The sequence below is a fragment of the Anolis sagrei genome, chromosome 6 (genome assembly GCF_037176765.1).
Source record: "Anolis sagrei isolate rAnoSag1 chromosome 6, rAnoSag1.mat, whole genome shotgun sequence".
Lineage (NCBI taxonomy): Eukaryota > Metazoa > Chordata > Lepidosauria > Squamata > Dactyloidae > Anolis > Anolis sagrei.
In genome coordinates, this window is record NC_090026.1 from 70170676 (window position 1) to 70194681 (window position 24006).

At 41.4% G+C, this 24006-nt stretch overlaps 1 protein-coding gene across 3 annotated transcripts in view; it reads left to right on the forward strand.

Moving 5' to 3' along the window:
* The window catches only part of ELMO1 (engulfment and cell motility 1), a 341069-nt gene that overhangs the window by 310940 nt on the left and 6123 nt on the right, over positions 1-24006 (forward strand). For all 3 annotated transcript variants that reach the window (XM_067470179.1, XM_060781614.2, XM_060781615.2), the window contains 2 exons: positions 7564-7646; positions 20066-20143. In XM_067470179.1, coding sequence (XP_067326280.1) covers positions 7564-7646; positions 20066-20143 — 161 coding nt within the window. The remainder of the gene's footprint in view (positions 1-7563; positions 7647-20065; positions 20144-24006) is intronic.

The following is a 24006-nucleotide window of genomic DNA, read 5'->3' on the forward strand; positions in this document are numbered from 1 at the left end:
ATCACACAGTCCTGCACACTTGGGAAGCGTCCGACATGTGATCCAATACAACAGCCAGCAGAGTGTCTGCTGTGGACTCATCTTGTTGTGTTTCAAATAATAATAATAATAATAATAATAATAATAATAATAATAATTGTATTCCGCCCTATCTCCCAGAGGGGACACAGGGCGGATTCCAGCAAACATTCAATGCCTAGAAGCAACAAAACAGATACAGAGATAAAGGTAAGGTTTCCCCTTCCAGCTCTGATGGGTTTATGCTCATCAACATTTCTAAGCCAAAGAGCCTGTGTTGTCCATAGACACCTCCTAGGTCATGACTGCATGGAGCGCCATTTACCTTCCTGCTCAGGTGGTACCTATTAATCTACTCACATTTTACATTTTTTGAACTGCTAGGTTTGTGGCTAACAGCAGGAATTCAGTCCATCCTGCAGATTCAAACGGCCAGCCTTCTGGTCAGCAGTTCAGTGGTTTAACCCATTGCACCACTGCAGCCCCTTTTTGTATTATTTATTGTTTTTCACATAGACTCAGGGGCTTTTTGTTGCCTTCGCATGACCCACCTACACACTGCAGCTGACACACTCACATTTCACAACTCAGTTTGGAAAGCTCTGCCTTTAAAATAATACATTTCATGCACTATGAGTTCATGCACTATGTTCCCACATCAGATGTTACAATGCATTTCATTTTATTGAAACCTGAGAGTTTCCTTTTCAGTCCAAAAAAGTGGCGGTGAGATTCATTGGTAATGCTTTATGTAATGCTAAGCCTTCCCAGGGCTTGTTTCTGGCCACTTTCCATCCTCCCAGCACTTCCTTGCCTTTACTGCCCCCTTGGCAGCAATCCACAACTCCTGCCTTTCACCTACACCAGGACCCTAATTTGGGCTGCAGACTGTTCAAAAACCTGAAAAAGTATTAGAAGTTCACTTGCACAATTCAAGGGAAATCATTTCTTTAATGTCCATGCCACTGAAGATGTCATGACATTCCGCCTCTTTGTAATCTGATTGTGCCAGGCTACAAACTTTGCAAAAGTTACCAGCCCTGAGGCAGAATCTGAATGTAATGGATAGTCGAATCAGAAAAGGGTGAGTTGAGGTAATTATTTTGTCAATAATCACCACCAGTGGGCTTGTTTCTCAAAAAGCTTGTTTGTCACGTCTTCTTAGGAAAGGCTAATTGAACAGCAAGACCTTTCTATTGCAAAGTTTATTGAGTATCCTTGAGTTGGCTCCTTAAGAGGCTCTGGAACTCCCTGCCAAGGAAAACTAGCCCCACTCGCTGCTGTTCTTCCACTAGCAGGGAAAGGCTTTTTATGTTGTTGTTGTTGTTCATTCGTTCAGTCGTCTCCGACTCTTCGTGACCTCATGGACCAGCACACGCCAGAGCTCCCTGTCGGCCGTTACCACCCCCAGCTCCCTCAAGGCCAGTCCAGTCACTTCAAGGATGCCATCCATCCATCTTGCCCTTGGTCGGCCCCTCTTCCTTTTGCCTTCCACTTTCCCCAGCATAATTGTCTTCTCTAGGCTTTCCTGTCTCCTCATGATGTGGCCAAAGTACTTCAACTTTGTCTCCAGTATCTTTCCCTCCAGTGAGCAGTCGGGCTTTATTTCCTGGAGGATGGACTGGTTGGATCTTCTCGCAGTCCAAGGCACTCTCAGCACTTTCCTCCAACACCACAGCTCAAAAGCATCGATCTTCCTTCGCTCAGCCTTCCCTAAGGTCCAGCTCTCACATCCGTAGGTGACTACAGGGAATACCATGGCTTTGACTAGGCGGATCTTTGTTGCCAGTCTGATGTCTCTACTCTTCACTATTTTATCGAGACTGGACATTGCTCTCCTCCCAAGAAGTAAGCGTCTTCTGATTTCCTGGCTACAGTCTGCATCTGCAGTCATCTTTGCACCTAGAAATACAAAGTCTGTCACGGCCTCCACGGTTTCTCCCTCTATTTTCCAGTTGTCAATCATTCTTGTTGCCATAATCTTGGTTTTTTTGACGTTTAGCTGCAACCCGGCTTTTGCGCTTTCTTCTTTCACCTTGATTAGAAGGCTCCTCAGCTCCTCCTCGCTTTCGGCCATCAGAGTGGTGTCATCTGCATATCTGAGGTTGTTAATGTTTCTTCCAGCAATTTTCACCCCAGCTTTGCATTCATCCAGCCCCGCACATCGCATGATGTGTTCTGCATACAAGTTAAAAAGGTTGGGTGAGAGGATGCAGCCTTGCCGTACGCCTTTCCCAATCTTGAACCAGTCTGTTGTTCCGTGGTCAGTTCTGACTGTTGCTACTTGGTTCTTGTACAGATTCCTTAGGAGAGAGACAAGGTGGCTTGGGATGCCCATCCCACTAAGAACTTGCCACAATTTATTATGATCCACACAGTCAAAGGCTTTAGAATAGCCAATGAAGCAGAAGTAGATGTTTTTCTGAAACTCCCTGCCTTTCTCCATTATCCAGCGGATATTGGCAATCTGGTCTCTCGTTCCTCTGCCTTTTCTAAACCCAGCTTGAACATCTGGCAACTCTCGCTCCATGTATTGCTGGAGTCTTCCTTGCAGGATCTTGAGCATTACCTTACTGGCATGAGAAATAAGGGCAACTGTACGGAAGTTGGAGCAGTCTTTCGCATTTCCCTTTTTTGGTATGGGGATATAAGTTGATTTTTTCCAGTCTGATGGCCATTCTTGTGTTTTCCATATTTGCTGGCAAATGGCATGCATCACCTTGACAGCATCATCTTTTAAGATTTTAAACAGTTCAGCTGGGATCCCGTCGTCTCCTGCTGCCTTGGCTTTTTATATTTATAGGAATTCATTTGGGTTAGGATTCAAGAATAAGCATTAAGCTCTTTATTTTTTCTGTTTAGTTATATTTTTAAATTATATGGATGCTGAGAGGATCCAACCATATTTATCATATGTTTCTAAAACCAGTGTTTGTATCAAATGAAGAAACACCTACCATATTCATAAGCTTGTGGAACATGAGCTGGTAGTCAAAGGCATTTTTGGCTACTAGATAGCTCCACTTTTAGTGACAGTCATGGGACATGCAGTGCATATATGTGTGTATGCATGAGAGAGTCCTTAGTATTTGACTCTTTGTTCATCCATTCCCCTGCCCAATCCGATGTCTGTTTGTGTGGAAAGGGAATGTTCACCTGACAAACATTTGAAATGTATGCCTAAGAAAAAGAATATTGAGTAGATTTGGAAAATAAATTATACGATAGCTGTGCTGGTCACAAAGCAAAATACAAAATCCACAAAAGAGTGATATGTTTATTGGGAAACCAAAATGCACAAAGTACCTCATTCAAGCTTTCCACACTCCACTGAATTTTCATCAGGCAAAAGATGCTAAAAAATCATTCAAGAGAAGGAAAAAAAGAATGATGCTATTAGTCACAGGCCTACAGTTTTTGTAGGTGTTTTCCAGAGATAGATAGATAGATATATTTAGAAATTCAGTGTTTTTTGCTTGAGAGAGGGGCCTGTAGTTTTACAAACGGAAGAGACACTCTGCACCCGAAGTGGGGTTATTTTATAGTGGCTTCATGGTCCTTTGTCTCCCTCTCCATATGGAGAAAAAAAGAGGGAGTAGCCTCTGTCTGTATTGAGATTTCTTCAGGCCAGAGGTTCCCAAACATATTTGACCTACCAGGTAAATTACTCACTGCCCCCCTGGAAATCTACCTTCTTTCAGCGAACAATCAGAAAGATGCAGTGACAAATATGTATTCTTTTGTGTATCTATATTTCTACCTGCATCATAAAGATATTGTTGTAAATAAGATATATTACAGCTTCAAATTATAAAATCATTTTCTAAATCAATTGTAGTATCATTTGCAGTACACACAGAAATTAAGATAACAAAGGATATTAAAACAAAAAAATACAAATAACATTAAAATAATCTTAAATGAGAAGGATAAAGCTGATGTGCTGCTATTATTTTATTGACATTCAGCTCTTATTTTTATCAGAAGCATGAATTTAAGGAATTATTGCACTAATATTGACTGCTTGTCACAAAATTCAGAATCAATCTAATTTAGATTTCATATACATCGCCTACTTAATAGTGGCAAACCATACACTACCATACAAGCCATAACTTTGTATGGTTCTCCATAGGAGCCCCCAAAGGTGCAGTGGGTTAAAGCACTGAGCTGCTGAGCTTGTTGACCGAAAGGTCAGCGGTTCGAATCTGGGGAGCGGCGTGAGTTTCCGCTGTCAGCCCCAGCTTCTGCCAACCTAGCAGTTCGAAAAGATGCAGATGTGAGTAGATTAAGAGGTACCGCTCTGGTGGGAAGGTAATGGTGCTCAATGAAATAATGCAGGCCACATAACTTTGGAGGTGTCTACAGACAACACTGGCTCTTCAGCTTAGAAATGGAAATGAGCACCATACCCCAGAGTCGGACACGACTGGACTTCATGTCTGGGGAAAACCTTTACTTTTACCTTATTTAATAGTATCCTATTGTAAGCAAGTCATTACATGACATATTCCTGCTAGTTGCATCTGGACCTCCTGACCATGCGTGACATACTTACCTGCCAGTACTTGCTTGATCAGCTATAATTTGCATTTTGTATGTTCATTTGAAAAGAAAGTAATCACTACGACTTTAACTCTGTGTTACATAAAAGATGAAACATGTACTTCTTTTCAATTTGCTCTTCCTTCTTTACATTTTACTTGCTCCTTATCATTATTGATGACCCCCTAACTGCACCCCAAGCTACTACCATCTCCCTGGATCATTCCAGAGCCCTCCAGGGAACAGTATTACCCACTTTGGGAAGCTCTGCTACAGATCAACTGAACTACATCAAAGAAAACATCTGATACAAAATGTAGGCCTGTAACTTCAGCACTGGCACTTTTTTTTTCCCTTTTTCTTATCCTGTATTATTTTTAAAACATCTTTTGCCCAATGAAGAAACCAATGAAGCTTTGAAAATTTTTAAAAATTAAAATTTTTAATTTTGTTGGACTACAACAAAAGTGGATTGAAGGATTTGTGGCACGACTGTTTTCACTTGCCATTTACTGGCCAAATAATACATGTTTTACAGATTGTACTCTTTGCTATGTTGGGAAAGTACTGAGAACAAAAGACTACATAGCAATGAAAATAAAAGGTTAAGAGATCTTTTTTAGAAAGTCTTCACTCAATGGCCCCAGGAGAAACTTCCACAGCTTGAAGACAAGTATACAAAGAAAATCCAACAATACAATTCCATTAGCATGTAGGCTTTCATGTTAAAGTTTTAAAAGCATAACAGTTGTTCAGTAACAGGAGGACTAACATAATAAAATATGTATGGCTGTTGAGTCCTACTTAGGGTGAAATAGAAGTTTTTAAGTTCTTATCTTGTTTCATTCATATATATATAGACATCACGGTACTTGTCACAGCTTTTCCATGGATACTTTTCCAGGGGGAGCTTATAGTTCCCCTAAAACTGACTTCCATTTGAAATCGAAGTATATTTACTAAGTTAATACACATGAACATAGCACATACTGCCTTTTCCTGACCTGTATTGTTACTTGCTTGTGCCAAACAAGCTGCACTTGGACTCCATCACAAGCCCAGATCACAGGTTAACTGTGATGTTGAAAAGCTTCCCAAAGTGGCTTTGGTCGCACCCTTTTGGGCCTTTGGTTCTGTCTTCAAACTCCCTTCTACATGACCAAAAATGCAGTTGCCAGGCACTTATTAATAGCATAGAGAATGGATCAACATCATTCTTGTAAAGACTGTAAGTGTATTACATTGTAGTGTGAAAGGGAAAAGTGGTTGTGTGTCATAGACACCAAATTCAATAGTATTGGTGACAAGCAACACACATGGATACATGTATGCCAGCATTTGTTGAAATTCCGTTTTCAGTAGTGAAGTGTGGCAAATCAGAAGGCTGCATACTACCAGTTGTGCTAATCCTAACTGGGAAATGATGCTCATGCAACATTTTATGGTTTTTAAGTATACAGTATTACTATTCCTTACTTTCTTCCATCCCCCAGTAAAGTCATATTGGTACTAAAAACCTTATCAGTAATTTTATTAATTAGACAATACAGTGTCCCTTTCTAATGTTATGGTGCAAGTCCATGGCAAGAGACTCTGTCACATTATACCTTTGTTGACAGTAGCCTGAAGCTCTTAGAATAGTACAAAAAAGCAAGTGCTGCATTTACAAATAATAAGGTCTCCTAGGAAAAACAGTGTCTCAAATAAAGCATTCATTCATTTTAAACAACTGTGTGTTCCATTATGTTCAGAAGGAAAGCAATGGCATATTATTTCAAATACCTTTGGCTTTTGTTTTAAATAATAAATATATCGCTTTCCATTAGTCAAAGATGAGAATCAAAGATAGGAGTACTTGCTTATTTTCCCGAGTTTCATGAATGTGTGTGTGTGTGTGTTTTCCTATTTCCTTGGAGTGGCTTTCAAATGGAAAAGGTTGGGGAAACTGTTTTCCCAGAAAAGTCAGACACAGCAACTTATTGTCATCTTGGAATACTGTGTCCAATTCTGGGCACCACAGTTCAAAAGAGATATTGACAAGCTGGGAGGTTGTCAATATTTCAAAAGAGATATTGACAAGCTGGAAGGTGTCCAGAGGAGGGCAACTAAAATGATCAAAAAATCTGGAGACTATGCCCTATGAGGAGCGTCTTAAAGAACTGGGTATGTTTAGCCTGGAGAAGAGAAGGTTGAGAGGAGACTTGATAGCCATATATAAATATGTGAAAGGGTGTCAGGCTTGATTTTTGCTGCCCTGTAAACTATGACTTGGAACAATGGATTGAAATTACAGGAAATGAAATTCCACCTGAACATTAGGAAGAACTTCCTGACTGTAAGAGCTATTCAGCAGTGGAACTCTCTGCCTCGTAGTATGGGGAGAACTCCTTCCTTGGAAGCTTTTAAACAGAGGCTGGATAGCCATCTCTCAGGGGTGCTATGATTGTGCTTTTTTTGCATGGCAAGGGGTTGGACTAGATGGCCCATGTGGTCTCTTTCGATTCTATGGGCAGAAGGGAGAGGAACATATGAAATTAAATAATTTGGTAGAATAGTATTATGCATTTTTTCTGCTCCAATAAAATCAAGTTTAGTGGAAAGAGGGTTTAAATTTTTTTCATAATAAAGTAGCCATGCATTTGGGACCATCAAGGAAAAATCATGAAAGTAATAACATTCCTCCTACATTCTTATAAGTGCTTAACTTTGGATAAATGGCACAGAATTCAGTTATATTTCTGAGCAAACGTGTATAGCATCCTCATCGGCCCATACATCTTAATTTCTTAGGAGAGCAGAGAAAGCCAGTTAACCTTTTCATGTGCCTGGTTTCCCTGATTTTTGTTTTGTTTGGCTCTTTTCTCACATCAGAAGTTGGAACATGACACAAGGAATGCTATTTCTAACACATCAGTTTTGTGTTACATCTTTGAGACTACAGTGGTTTTCTTGTATACTTCATTGGAATATCTCTCACGCATTCTTTTTCTTTTGATACAGTGCCTGTGGCAGATATAAAAGCAGTTGTTACAGGAAAAGACTGCCCTCACATGAAGGAGAAGGGAGCCCTGAAACAAAACAAGGTATTATTTTCAATAATGTCCAGTGACTTTTAGTTATGCTTTGCTCTTGACAAAAAGAAAATATTTGTTAATTCCATCTCAGAAGGTTTGCAGGTTTCTGTTTGAATGTTTCTTTTTTTTAAAATCTCAAGCTCATCTACATTGACCATTTAATGCAATTTCAAACCGGCATTAAAGCGGTTTTGCAGGTAATTACATAGGAAATCCTATAGCCAATTTGAGGCCCAGATGTTAATAACACAAGCCACAGAGCACTGGTGCACATCAAGAGCTTTCTGTTGCATGCTTTTGTTTGTGTTTGTTGTCTGGCCACAATAGTTTTACCTCTTCATCACACTAGAGAAGAAATCCACTTAAAATCCAGATTCTGCCTCCTACAGAATTCTGGGGTTTGTAGTTTAGTGAGGCAGTTAAAGGCTCCTCCCTAAACTTCAAACCCCAGAATTCTGCAGGAGCAGAATCCGGATTTTAAGTGGATTTTTTTCTCCAGTGTGATGAGACCCTAAAGCTAGTTTTGAACTACAGCAAAAATGGCTGACTTAAGAGAGTTTCATATAAATCCAGTGGAATAAAGACCTCATTAATGGACAATGCAACACAGTGAAACCATTCTCTGTATGGTTAAGCCTGGCTAACCATACAGCACTGCAGTAGTTCCTGAAGCTCAGCAAAGACAGGAATTTCCCAGTTGTGGGATAATACATGCTGTATGTAAATGCCATTGACACTAAACTGACACTGATCTTGGAAATTCGAATGTGTGGCAAAGTAGATGAAGTATCTTTATGGATCTCCTGGAAGAAATCCAACTGCATGGGGCTATACTGCATCAAGCAGCTATTTCTTTGAATTATGTCTGTAATGCTAGAATGAGAGCCATACTACAAATTAGCTTACTACATAATGATACACTTTATCTCGCCCTTCAATGAACTAAATCCCATTGTTTGTCCCATCCGAACCTCCCACCAGATATAGCACCCTACTCATCCATCTCACCCAGGGTTTTAAAAATCCTGTTAGCTGTATTTGGCCCTGCCCACTTGGTTATTGTTTTGTTATTTATGTTTTAGGTGGGTTTAATTTATATTATTTTCTTTGATTTTATTGTATTCTATTTGTTGTATTAATTTATGATTTTATGTTGTATTCATTTGCTTTACTGTAACTGTTGGGCTTGGCCTCATGTTAGCTGCCCTGAGTCCCCTTGGGGAGATGGAGGTGGGGTATAAATAAAGTTATTATTATTATTATTATTATTATTATATAATGTACATGGTCACCTTCAGGCATGGTAGGGGCATTTGAAAGGAACTGTAGCATAGAGGAAGGGTGAATTCTCTTTTTTACACAAAGACTCTCTCCCCAATTCCGCTAAAAATAAAAAGAGAAATAAAGCTTGTTGGAAACACAGGGAATTTATTTGTAAGTCGTTCAGGGCGGTTTTGGGGCACATATCACAGCTGGAGAGGGGAGGGTTCAGTTTGCCTTCCCTGTAGGCCTGAGATTGGAGAAATACTACCAGTCAGTCTAAAATCAGTGAACTATAGAAACCAAGGGTGGGACTTTAATGTAGACCAGGGGTTCTCAAACTGTGCTCCATGGAGCCCTTGGGACTCCATGAGTAATAATCAGGGACTCCGTGATACCGTGATGCTTCTCACCTCCTCCTCTTTCCCCCCCCCCTCCTCCTCCTCCCATCACTGAAAGAAACCTTTCATATACATAGAGGTTCAGAATGTTTTGCGCATGTATAGTCTTTAAAGTAAATTTTTTAAAATAACTGAGCGTAGGGTATGGCCAGATAGCAGTTTGGAAAGCCATCTTTCCAAGCATTCTCACTATACTCCTCCACCCGGAAAACATATTTTATTTATAATTGTAAATAAAAGCAACTCCTTGTTTTTTGTTTCTCAAGCCAGAACTGAAAGCATAACATATTCCCCCTCTACCATTTAGTGAAACTATATCTGCCTAACTGTAAAGATAACATTTTGAACCTACAGTTTCTCCATAAAAATTCCGCTATCCCTAGTCAAGATCAACCGTAATGCGATGTTCTTAGAACTCTGGTATGGGGAAAAGAACTCCTTACAATTAACTATTTTGGTACCTGGTTAGTTCCAAGCTCTGATGCATATTCCAGCTCTCCATCCAATTACCTTGTTAGATATATATTAAACAAGGGAGAGGTTTTTATACAGTGTTGAATAGCTCCAAAGTGAGGAATATCTTGAGCACTTGCCTCTTGACACTCTCAGGAATCTGGTTGGTTCAGTTCCCTTGTTTGTAAAGTGCTGTAATAGTTTCCAAGATTTAACTTCCTTATAGCTCAGTCCCATGGCACCTCAGTAAAGTTGCCCTAAACAAAGTGTGTCAAATACCTGGATGTGGGGGGACGGAAGGGAGTGCTTTTCCATAACATGACAGTGAGGTCAGAAATACATGGAACTATTTGAGAATTGTAACAGTGATTGACACATTCAACAGTTGTTATATTAAAATGTAAAAGTTCAAAGTACTACAAATTTCCAACAGCTTTCACAGGTAAAAGACTATAAATGTTATAGATGTGTTCAATTCTGCTTTTTCTGAACTGAATGATGAATTAGATATAATTTATAGTCAGAATGTGAATTTCTGCACTTGAATTTCCTCCCGAATATTAGGCCATCTGTCAGGAATGCAATGATTGTGCATTCTTGCATGGCAGTGGGATGGACTGAATGGATTTTGTGGTCCCTATGATTGAAAAAGACATGCCTTTGAAAAATGTGCCGCAAAAACACTATATACATTTCTTTAAAAATCACAAATATACTTTATTCAATGTAGGCTTACATCCATTACAGCAAGCAGTAGGAAAATGCACATAAAATAATATATAGTTTTTGCTTTAAGGACAACCAAATGCAGTCTGCTCTAGGCTTCTATCGGAGCTCTTTTAGCAAACAAAAAAAAAGACTACTGGATCAGTGTTACTTACTTACTTACTTAGGCGATCCCTCGTTGGACGAGTAAGATGGTCTTCCATTATGGATTTCCTTGTGGGTCCGTAGGTGGCTGTGGAGCCCTATTCTTGCTCTGCATCTTCTTCCGCAGTGAGGGCATTGGTTTCCAGGTGGAAGGCGTTCCCGGTCGGGGTTGGCTTGACGCGCCTTCCTCCTGGCACGTTTCTCTCTTTCACCCTCCACTCGTGCCTCCTCGAATTCTGCAGCACTGCTGGTCACAGCTGACCTCCAGCTGGAGCGCTCAAGGGCCAGGGCTTCCCAGTTCTCAGTGTCTATGCCAGAGTTTTTAAGGTTGGCTTTCAGCCCATCTTTAAATCTCTTTTCCTGTCCACCAACGTTCCGTTTTCCGTTCTTAAGTTCGGAGTAGAGCAACTGCTTTGGGAGACGGTGGTCGGGCATCCGGACAACGTGGCCGGCCCAGCGGAGTTGATGTTGGAGGACCATCGCTTCAATGCTGGTGGTCTTTGCTTCTTCCAGCACACTGATGTTTGTCCGCTTGTCTTCCCAGGAGATTTGCAGGATTTTCCGGAGGCAGCGCTGATGGAATCGTTCCAGGAGTTGCATATGACGTCTGTAGACTGTCCACGTCTCACAGGCATATAGCAGGGTTGGGAGGACAATGGCTTTATAGACAAGCACCTTGGTCTCCCTACGGATGTCCCGGTCCTCAAACACTCTCTGCTTCATTCTGGAAAATGCTGCACTTGCAGAGCTCAGGCGGTGTTGTATTTCGGCGTCGATGTTGACTTTGGTGGAGAGGTGGCTGCCAAGGTAGCGGAAATGGTCCACATTTTCTAATGTTACACCATTAAGCTGTATTACTGGCATTGGAGAGGGATTGGCTTGTGACTGCTGGAACAGCACCTTGGTTTTCTCAATGTTCAGTGACAGGACGACATTGTCATCAGCATACTGGAGTTCTATAACAGATGTTGTTGTAACCTTGGTTTTGGCTTTCAGTCTGCTGAGGTTGAATAGCTTGCCATCTGTCCGATAGATTATTTCCACTCCGGTGGGAAGCTTCCCATCAACAAGGTGAAGTATCATAGCGATGAAGATGGAGAATAGAGTTGGGGCGATAACACATCCCTGTTTGACACCGGATTCCACCTTAAATGGGTCACTTTGGGAGCCACTGCTGTCCAAAACTGTTGCCATCATGTCATCATGGAGGAGCCGCAGGATGTTCACAAATTTGTTAGGGCACCCGATTTTGTGGAGGATGGTCCAGAGAGCGCTGCGATTCACTGTGTCGAATGCCTTTGCAAGGTCGATGAATGCCATGTACAGGGGTTGGTTTTGTTCCCTGCATTTTTCTTGGAGTTGTCGTGCAGTGAAGATCATGTCCACGGTTCCTCTGGAGGGGCGGAAGCCGTTTTGGGATTCTGGGAGGGTGTCTTCTGAGAGGGGCAGAAGGCGGTTTGCAAGGATTCTTGCGAGGATTTTCCCAGCGGAGGTTAGAAGGGAGATACCTCGATAGTTTCCGCAGTCTGTTCTTTCCCCTTTTTTGAAGAGGGTGATGATGGTGGCGTCCTTGAAATCTGCTGGGATTTTCTCGGTCACCCACACTTTTTCTATGAGCTGGTGGAGTTGGTGTGTTAGCTCAGGTCCTCCCTCTTTAAAGATTTCAGCAGGGATCCCATCTGGTCCACTGGCTTTGTTATTCTTCTGTTGGCTGATGGCATTGCTGACTTCTTCCAAACTAGGCAGTGCTGCAAGCTCATCCCTGGTTTGTTGTTGTGGGATTTGTGAGAGGACCTCTTCGGCCACATTGGAGCTGCGGTTCAGGAGGCTTTGGTAGTGTTCTTTCCAACGTAGTGCAATTGAGTTTTGGTCCTTCAGGAGTTTGGTTCCATCTGATGAGCGTAGAGGCTGTATGCCATGGTTTCTTGGTCCATAGATGACCTTTGTGGCTTTGAAGAATCCCTGAGCATTATGGGTATCTGCCAGGTGTTGGATTTCTTCGGCCTTCTTTGTCCACCAGATGTTCTTGAGTTCTCTTGTCCTTCTTTGGACCTCAGCTTTTGCACTAGCATAGATCTTTTTCTTAGCAGCACAGTTGATGTCTCTCTGCCATGCTTGGAAGGCTTTCCTTTTCTTGTCAATTAGCTGTTGGATCTCGATGTCATTTTCATCAAACCAGTCTTGATGTTTCTTGGCTTGGTATCCAATAGTTTCTTCGCAGGCTTGGATGATGGAGGTCTTCAGTTTGTTCCAATGTTCCTCAACATTTTCGGGGTGTTCTGTGGGTAGATGGTCCTTGAGTGCTGTTTGGAGATGGGCTCGTCTGGAGGGCTCCTGAAGGGCTTGGGTGTTCATTTTGCGCCTTGCCTTCCTTCCTTGGAGTCTGCGCTTGGGAGCGATCTTGATAGCCATCGAGGATCGAATTAGCCTGTGGTCAGTCCAGCAGTCGTCAGCACCTGTCATGGCTCTTGTGAGGAGCACATCACGGCGGTCTCTGGCACGTGTGATTACATAGTCTAAGAGGTGCCAATGCTTTGACCGGGGGTGCTTCCATGATGTCTTGAACTTGTTTTTCTGGCGGAAGAGCGTGTTGGTGATGACAAGGTTGTGCTCCGCACATTTGGTGAGAAGCAGGATGCCATTTGAGTTGCTGTTTCCAACCCCGTCTTTTCCAATGGTCCCTGGCCACAGGTCGAAGTCTCGCCCGACTCTTGCATTGAAGTCCCCCAGGAGGATGATTTTGTCCTCCTTAGGTATCCCGGATAGGACGGTGTCCAGCTGACAGTAGAATTTCTCCTTGATGTCTTCGTCAGCATCTAGTGTTGGTGCATAGGCACTTATGATGGTTGCCCGTTGGTTTTTGGCAAGATCGATTCGGAGGGTTGAGAGTCGTTCGTTGATGCCAGTGGGTGCTTCGGACAGATGTTTCACCAGATCATTCCTGATGGCGAAGCCAACTCCGTGCATTCTTTGGTCTTTTTCGGGCAGTCCCTTCCAGAAGAAGGTGTAGCCTCCTTTTTCTTCCTTCAGCTGTCCCTCTCCTGCTCTCCGGGTCTCCTGAAGGGCTGCTATGTCGATGTTGAAGCGTCCCAGCTCCCTTGCAATGATGGCAGTTCTGCGTTTGGGGCGTTCACTGCCACTGTTGTCCATCAGAGTCCGTACGTTCCACGTACCGAAGTTCATTTTTCTTTTTTGGCCGCAGGGTGGTGACCCCACTGGACGCGGCAGTCCAGTCAGGGATGAGTGAGGCAGACTATGTTTGGGGCACCTTTTCTAGCCCCCTCCCCATGTGGGGTGAGCAGAGTGGGTCCTCAATAGGGCTGCTCAGTCGTGGATACAGCTGCCAAACTACTCAACTGCCTCGGACCTTGAGGTAGAACGACTGAGTCCGTACCCACCGCCCATGTGCCAGTCTGTGACTAGGGGCTTCCAGATTTCACAGTCCTGCCCCCGTCGCCACTCGCTGATCGCCATGGGACTTTGGTTGGTTGGTTTTTATTTTCTTTGGAAGACGCCTGTGCGTGGATTTTTTTAATGTGTGGAGGTCAGTGCACAACTGATCAACACACAGACTTCACAGAGTGAGGTTCCACTGGTGATGTAGTTTAACACAATGACCGTGGCTTCTCAGTCTGTTGCAGCCTTCTTCCGCCTTCGCAGCCGTTGTAACATGTGCCATGTTATCCTCCGCCTGCTCCGCCGTTGAGGTCTTTGGGTCTTCGGACTGTGCTTGGTCTGGGACCTCCCCCGCAGCCACTCCTGGGAGTGCACGACTCCAGTTGTTGTGCCTACAGGTTCATCGGAACACGCAAGCCCCCTCACCACGACAAGGTGACAGTCCATCGAGGGGGGGATCAGTGTTACAGGGTCTTCTTTCTATGTATAAAATACTTGCTGTATTGTGTTTCTTGCATGACTGAAGAGAACTTACAAAGAACCTTTTCCTCCATATGCCTTCATTCTGCATAGCAACCCCCTTCATGTTTACATATTGCCAGATCAGAAGTGACAGAATGATACTGCCACAAGCAAAGAAAAGATATGGCAGCATGTCCTTACTGGTGGTTTCATCATTTTCCCATTTGCCAGCATACAGCTTTTTCCCTTCCAGTGAGATCATTAGCAACAGATAAGCTCTATCTTAGATGGGAACTGAATGGCCTGCCTCGCTTGAATAACTTGATAGGACACCACCTCGTTTACTTGTTCTTCTCTTTCCCATTTTTCAGTATTTTCTTTAATTACAAGCAGTGTGATTTATGCCATGTTAGTAAGTCTCTTGTTTCCATTGAATGTGTGATATGCAAACAACAAACAAAACAAATCCAGAAAATACTGTTTTATCAACCCTGCATTGCTTTAATCGGCCCTCACATCAGTGACATTTGGGGAAAATCTTGAGTGTACACTTAGCATATTTTCTACCAAACTAATTGTACAAAAAATGTTTGAAGATCTAGAACCCCTTTTCAAAAATCACATTCTTTCCATGTTTTGGGAAAATACTAATATGATTGCTTTGTGTACTCCCAATTGACACTCAACAAGCAATCCCAGAAATACCCCTGGAAGAAGGCAGCTGCTTCTTTCTTTGTGAGACCCTTGAGTACTAGGTGCTAATTTAGGAATTTGCACAAAGTAGGGGGGGAAATACAGCACAGCTGTCCTAATAGTGTACCACTTCAGAATAAATGCAATAGAGATTCCATATTTGAGTACTTCCGAACTTAAAGTATTCCCCCTCTACAATCTACATAGAAAACAGTCATGTTAAGGAAATTGATATGGTAGCTCTTCTTCTTGAGGGCATCATCAGTTCTCAAATTTATTGTCGAAGGTTTCCATGGCTGGAGTCACTGGGTTGTTGTAGGTTTTTCGGGCTATATGGCCATGTTCTAGAAGCATTCTCTCCTAAGCAGAAAATGCTTATAGAACATGGCCATATACCCTGAAAAACCTACAACAACCCAGTCCTCAAATGGGATAACATGACAACAGATCCCTCTTCTTCCACCATGGCTACATTCTGAAGTGGAGCATTGCCCAAGGACTATGTCACATGATTCTTCTGCATGTGTAGAGCAACACTAATCAGGAATAAACTAAACATTTATTTAGATCTTGGGAAATTGCTTCTTTAGATAACTGTTCCCAGAATCCTCTAACTAGCATGGCCATTGGTCATGAAGATTCTGGGAACTGAACTCCATGAAAGCAACTTTTCCAAACTGTGTTTCTACTACTGTTATAGTGGTCTCTTGCAGTGAGGAACACGTAGCCCTGGGTTTACTCCTGAGCATACAATAGCCATCTATTTGCTCTCATTCACATTTCAACCTGATTCCAAAAATCTTCAGCAGATGATAGCTTCAAGTCCTAACCTGCTAGATAGAGAGTGAGAGGAAAAGAAGCAGGGAAGAAAAACGGAAGAGAAAGAGAGAGAAATTAGATGGTTGAAGTAGGCATAGTAAAGTTATGGGTCTTCCCAGTTTGGCCTATAGCCCCACCTGCCTCCACGATACAGTCTTTGGCAGATGGCCTCCAAGGGAATGCAGCCCTCAACAGAATAAAGGCTTCTCTTCTCTATCTTAAATGAAAAAAGAGGGATATAAATTAAAACAGATAAATCATCACTGACTAGAATACACATGATGTAATAAGTACAACATAATGTACCTTCATTGGAGAAAAGTAGTGTCATCCTTCAGAATTCCTCAAGGTCTGGTTACCTAGGTACACATATACTTTTTCAACTGTTTCCTCTGCTCCAGCAGCGGATGCACAAATCCTTGAATTTCACAGTTAATTATATTGTATAATGACTATTTCTTCTTATGAAGAAAACAACTTTCCCCTAGAAATATGGGACAGCTTAGGAAGTCCATGTCTGTTATTCGTACTTGTTACACAGGATAAAATGTTAACCAGTTTCTAGTGATCTTCACAGTGGAATAATCCTTTTCTTCTTTATTGTTTCTTTTTCTTTGTGGAAAATAATGAAATATCACAAGTCGGTAGCAACTAAAATAAATGGCTGCACATTGTTCATGAACTGTTGCAAAACATCAAGAACAAAATGTATTACCACCCAATTATAAATGTCTTAATTAAACTGTTAATATAGGGTTTCAAACTTTCTGTCCTCCACTTATCTCTTGACCCACTCTACAATGGGTCACACGGTTTGAATCAGAACCATTCTAGCTGAAAAGTAAGATGATTTCTAATGTTTGTTTCTACAACAGAAAACTATCAAGTGATGACATGTAGAGGTTTTGCAGATATACAATATATTGTTTGATATATTGTAAAATTCAGAACCAGGAACAAAAAAAATTCATAATACATGATTTGCTTCCATATTGTCCTGTGTTCTATATTTGTTATATTCTGACTATTTTTTTTTTTGTAAATAGGAAATCATTACAATAACATTATTTGATTACTAACTTTAGTTAAAATTTACACATTGTGATCCTCTTTGAAAATTAGGTGACATAATAACATATTGTTGAAGGCTTTCATGGCTGGTATCACTGGGTTGTTGTATGTTTTTTGGGCTATATGGCCATGTTCTAGAAGCATTTTCTTTTGACGTTTCAGCTGCATCTATGGCAAGCATCCTCAAAGGTTGTGAGGTTAACCTCTGAGGATGCTTGCCATTGATGCAGGTGAGACATCAGGAGAGAATGCTTCTGGAACATGGCCATATAGCCCGAAAAACCTACAACAACCCATAATGACATTCCACATAGCACAGTGGTTCTCAACCTGTGGGTCCCGAGGTGTTCTGGCCTACAACTCTCAGAAATCTCAGCCAGTTTACCAACTGTTAGGATTTCTGGGAGTTGAAGATCAAAACAACTCAGGACCCACAGGTTGAGAACCACTGTGCTATGTGGAATGTCATTATGGATTGTTGTAGGTTTTTCAGGCTACTGCTTTTATTTTACTAGATGAATTAAAGTTTCCACTATTAAAGGAGCATTTTGTACTGAGGTATCATTTTTAAACAATTGTGAAAAACAACAGTTTCTTTTTTTGGCAACTACTCTTTTATATTATTTTTAATGTAACATATGTCTGCTGCAGTGGCCTAAATAAAATACCCTAGAGGCACCTGATCCCATCTGCTTGGAAGCTAAGAAGGGTCAGCTCTAGTTAATATTTGGCTGTGAGAATGCTATAGGCTATATTTCAGAGGGAAGGAATGGGAAAACACTTCTCTTGAGTATTTCTTGCCTTAAAAATCCAATGAAACTGATAGGATTGCTAAAAGTCAACAATTGTATTGAGGACGTACACACCCACAATGCAGCTTATCTCATTACTAGGTCATAAAAATCTTAGTTCTACTGCTATGTGTAATTTTATCTTGATTGCATTGCTGCAGAAATGTCAAGTTATATGAAAAAGCCTACCCTACTAAGCAACAAGAGTACTTGGCTTCCACTTCTCTTGTGATTGCTTTCTAAACACCTCACCCACCCTAAAGGCCCTTTTACCAGAAAGCATGCAGAAAAGCCTGCAAGTGCAAACTGTAAATGTATATATATCACTGATAGTGTCTAATGGGATGTATGAGGACTGACGGTTTACGTAAAAGAAAGTGTTGTATTTATTTCTGAGCAAGACGTACATTGCTAGACTCAGGACTTGGAAATATAACTTGTTTAGAGTTAATTCTCAGAATCTTCTAACTAGCTGTGTTAGTTGGAAGATTCCAAAAGTTATAGAGGTTCAAAAAAAACCAACCAAAAAACCCCAAAAAGCAACTTAGCTATGGTAGAGCTATTGTCTGTGCTGGTAAATGCTATTGAATTCTCCTTTGGTGTGTCCTAGAAATAAATCAACAACAAAAACAGCCAACGTTAGACTTGTCCCCTCTCCTAGGAATCACAAGGCCATTTCTTCATTCTGTTCATTGATGCAACAGTATTTCAAAAGCTGCTGCATGGTGACTCGCATCTCCCCTGGGCTTGCCATAGAGGAAATAAAATTGTAAATTAGCTTTCTTCTATTTAAGTGAATATTGCAGAGTCAAGTTTGAAATAATGTCATACTGAGGAGGTGGCAGGCTTGTTTAATGCTGCTGTAGAGACTAGGACACTAGGCTGATTTAAATTGCAAGAAAAGAGATAATAGTAGTAGTAGTAGTAGTAGTAATAATAATAATAATAAACAAAAAAAGTCTTACCCTCCTCTCCTCGTGGCTCAAGGCAGGTTACAACATAGCTAAAACACATCATTATTATATAAAGTACACATATTAAAATGTCTTTCTATAAAATATATATATTAAAATACACAGAACAAGGATTAAAATATAGCGAACACAAGATGAGAGTTTAACATTCATGATTATAACAGGCTGGGTAGACCTGTAGGAAGAGATGGATCTTCAAATATGTTTTGAATTCTGACAGCTGATCTAGCTGTTGATTCTCTTCCAGCAGATTCCACCTAAACATTAGGGAGAACTTCCTGGTGGCAATGGAATATTCTGCCTCAAAGTGTGGTGGCATCTTCTTCTCTGGATATTTTTAAGCAGAGGCTACGACCATCTGTCAGGAGTGCTTTTATTGTATTTCCCTGAATGACAGGGGGTTGGACTGGATAGCCCTTGTGAGCTCTTCCACCTCTATGTTTCTATGTGATATCTTGCAACTTTATTGGTAGAAATCAGGCCAACCTTTGGATTTTCTGCATGGAAAGGTTATAAACAATTACCTTAGCATCTTAAAGTTTTAAACATTTATTGTTGTATATTTTTTATGTTCTAGAATTACTCTCATCATCCCCAATGATGTGCTCTTATGTTTTGCTACAAGGAAGCCCAAATCAAGAAAACAAATGAATGCCAAATACTGTCCCAAAACATCAATATCTGCACCTCAGAGAGTAGCCTGTAATCAGCCAAATCCTACTGTTTAGTTAAAGGGCTACAAATCTCAGTTATTTGCCAGAATTAGACTAAAAAGTACTCATCCAGAAGTAGTGATCCAGGAACGTTGAGACTACAAGTCAATTCACACTTAAAGGTTGCTCACAATTTAGGTATTAGGTAAACAAATAGCAATAAACCTTTAGTTCACATTCTCTCACCATTTTTCTTTATCAAGCATGGTCATAAGGAGGAAAATAAAAGCACTTGTTTCTTTCCTTAATGACTACATTGTACTCTGGTTAGTTCAAACTGTATAACAATGTTTAATGTTGGCTTGTTCAAACAAAGCAATATTTGAACAAATCATAGTTTGTCCTTCTCGTGTGCAAGGAACCTCGATGGTGAGCTCTCCTCCTCAAAACCACAGTGAAAAATCGAGAAAGCAAGAAGGCTTGAATCCAGTACACTATGTTATAGCATTCATTGTGAACTGAGAATATTATATTGTTAAACCATTTTAGAAGTTTCATATTCTAATTTGCCTTGTCTCTTTTCAGGAAGTACTTGAGCTAGCTTTCTCTATCTTGTTTGACTCAAATGGACAGTTAAATTTCATCGCTCCTGACAAGCATGAGGTAAAAATGTCTATTTTTTTTAATAATAAAAATATCACACAGTCCTCCTTCATGTCCAATAAATGGGTTGAATTTCCTGGTTGGCAAACAGGGAACTCAGCAAAACCATTTCAGATAGTCCACCAGAATCAACCAGGAGAGGTAAGGCTTTCCAGAGATCTCTGAGATTATATCTTAACTGATTCTCATTTCTCATAGTGGGATTATACTGTCATAGTGACTCCTAAAATACAGCAGAATAATCTGAGCCAAAAAAAACCCGAAACTTCTTGGTGTCTTGGTTTTTAGATCTGTTTCTGGATTTTTGGGGGGTGTATTGAATAGATCGCACCAGCTCTTCTTACTTTGATATGGTTATCATGATTTTCTATGGGTGAGGAGGTCATTAGGCCTGTGCGGTTTCGTTCGTTAATTCGTTAAACATTCGTTAATTTTTGCATATACGAACCGATAACAAAACATATTTTCAAACCCGGAAGGGTTTTTAAATATCGAAACGGCAACCCCCACAGTTTTAACGAGCTTTCGCTCGTTTCGTAAATGGGGCGGGCAGGGGCGAAGGGACGGCGCGAGCGCGCATCCAGTGAGCCAAGCCCCGCGCCTGCCTGTTGGGCGCGAGCGCGGCTCCCGATTGGCCGGCCCGCGCGCGCTCGCCCTTAGGCTGAGGCCCTCTTTGGCAGGAGCTTCCCCCTCAGTGGCAGCAGCTTCCCCCTCGCCCCTTTGGTGCTCCGTGCTCCTTCTTCCCCAGGCTGGGCGCCAGGCTTGGGAGCCCAGCCCCGGGAAGGAAGGGAATTTTTAGCCACGGAGCAGCAGAAGGGCGAGGAGGAGGCTGCTGGCGAAGAGGGCCTCAGCGGCGGCAGCTTCCCCCTCGCCCTTCTGCTGCTCCGTGGCTAAAAGTTTCCTTCCTCCCCGGGCTGGGCTCCCAAGCCTGGTGCCCAGCTTGGGGAAGAAGGAGGACGGAGGAGCAAAGGGGCGAGGGGGAAGCTGCCGCCGCTGAGGCCCCCTTCGCCAGTAGCCTCCTCCTCGCCCTCAGCGGCAGCAGGCTTGGGAGCATTTCCAGAGGGCATTTCCATTTTAAAATATTTTTTAAATATTATTTTAATATTATTCTTAAAAAATACAAAAAATATTCTAAAAATTCATTAATATTTACAAAATTTCGTAAATACCGAACTTTTTTTTTGGAAAATTTTGTAATTATTTTAAATATCGAAACAAAAAAACACCCCAATTACAAATCGATTTTAGAAACAATTTTTTTCTTGATCAAACAGGCCTAGAGGTCATAACTGGTAGGTGGCATATGTTCTGTATCTCAAAAACTAGATCTGATAGGGGAAACTGGTATCATTTTTGGAATCAGAGGGTAAAATATATCCAGAAACAGGGCTTAACATTTAATGCACCAAAATGTGTGTTGGCCAGTGTAACAGATTTTTATGAGGGAAAAAATGAGATAACAGATGAACATATCGTAAGTTATATATGCATGACATAACATTTTAAAAATCTTTTGCGGTTAAAACAAAAAAAATGTTATTTCAGCAAAGAAGGGCTTTACCAAGTTGCAAAGCATCACGATGAAATAGTGAGACTGGTGTCTCCTGGAAGGGACTCCTATACACAGCCTATATTCAGCTGTCTAGAAGCCTATATCCCAAGTCACTATATATGTTGCTTGGATATGCAAGAGGACCTCCAAAAATGTTCTAATCCAGTACTTTTAGTACTCAGAAAGAAACAGGAAGTCAGTACAGCCGTTTCAGCTGGAAAAGAGAATGCATCCTGGTGCATTTTGGAGTAATTGTAACTTCAAATTCTGTGTTATATGCAAGGCAATAACTGTGAAGGCATATGTCACCCTGCAGAGATCTCCATTCTTGAGGAATAGGCATTGGAATAGGCTAAATATCCTCTGTATTCAAGGAAGAGCTCTACCAGCCAACAGGCATCTAATTCTTCCTCCTAGATTTGTTTTACTGGCCCTAATCTGGATTATTTTAAGTTTGTGAGTTCATATCCATTGCCTTCCCCAGGCAGTGATTTAGGATTCTTGTACCAGTATGAAATGAGGTGGAAAAAAACTTGAATTGAAATCGAATTATTGCACATATTGGTGACCCTGATTCAAGGTTGGTTCAGGGAATTGTTTCACATATTGGTAACCCTGAATTCCCTGAACCCAAATGGCCTCCTCCAGTTCATTTATGTAGGCATTAAATAATACGAAAGACAAAATGGAAATTTGCGGGATATTAATGGCAGGAGGAAATACAGCAGTACTCCAGCACAGTATGTTAAAAGTCATCCAAGTCTCATCTTCTACCTTGTTCTGTACTAACCCTTTTCTCTGAACTGTCATTGAGGGTCTTGTTGTTCCAGAAGGACAGCATGAACAATGGTATCAAAAGCCATTGAGTCCAGAGGAATCAGGATGAATGCACTGTCCTGGTGTTTAGACCCAAAGTGGGCCTATAACTAGATTGAAAATGGATGTTGATCATTAATCTATCTCACAAAAGTCAAAGAAGCAACTACATACTCAAGCATCCTGCCTAAGAAAGGAATACTACAGATTTATCAACACTTTTTAAAATTTATCTTCCCATATGGAGACATTTACATATCTGCTAGTTCATTGCCAGTCTACTTCTGGCTACTTTTACCAAGCCAGGATGGTTATGCTCAAATATATGTGCCATGACCTCTCCAAGAGTCCTGTCCACATACTCAGTTTTACATTTACTGGCAACATTTATTTATTTATTTATTTATTTCTACCCCACCCTTCTCAACCCCCGAGGGGGGACTCAGAGCGGCTAACACAGGCAGCAATTCGATGTCACAAGATCACAATATACATAAACCATAAATACACAATAGATTAAAACAATAATAATTATACAGTCATAGTAGACATTTCCATTATCATAACTATCGTCATATGGTGCAATTCAGTGTCCAAAGTGCCGTTGTGCCTACTAGCCAAAGGCCTGGTTCCAAATCACGATTTCAGTTTTGCCCTAAAGGAAAGGAGGGAGGATGCTGATCTAATCTCACTGGGGAGCGAATTCCACAAGCAGGAGGTCACCACCAAGAAGACCCTTTCCCTCGTCCCCACCAAACGCGTTTGCGAGGCCGGTGGGGACCGAGAGCAGGGCCTCCCTGGTGGATCTTAAACTATGAGGTGGAGCATAGAGGGAGATACGTTCAGACAAGTAAGCTGGCCGGAGCTGTATAGGGCTATATAGGCCAAGAACAGCACTTTGAATTGTGATCGGAAATAGACTGGCAGCCAGTGGAGTTGACATAGCAGGGGGGGTAGTGTGCTCCCTGTATGATGATCCAGTGAGTAATCTGGCTGCCGCCCGTTGGACTAGTTGAAGTTTCCAAACAGTCTTCAAAGGCAACCCCACGTAGAGTGCGTTGCAGTAATTTATTCGGGATGTAACCAGAGCCAGTTCTTATTATAATACCAATATGGTTTTAAGATTTTATTGTATGATTGATTTGAACCACTCTTCACCCGTCTGAATGGCACTTTATCACCAAAAGTAGGGAGGAATGTATTTTTTATATACAGTATCCATACGCATGTTCTTTTGCATAAATAAATTATCTAAAACTGAGTATGTGTGATTTTATGCACTAAGTGCCTTAAAAGTAGGCCAAAATTTCCTCACTTTCACTTTGTGAGCTTAAAAAGGAAAACAACCATGGAAGACTAACAGTTTGTTTCATCCATGGCAGAGTCGGCTCCAATGAGCACTCAAGCCTACTCAGCCATATTTGTTTTGAACACTTCCCTACTATTATGCTAATCCTAACAACAGTGCCCCCGGTGGCGCAGTGGGTTAAAGCAC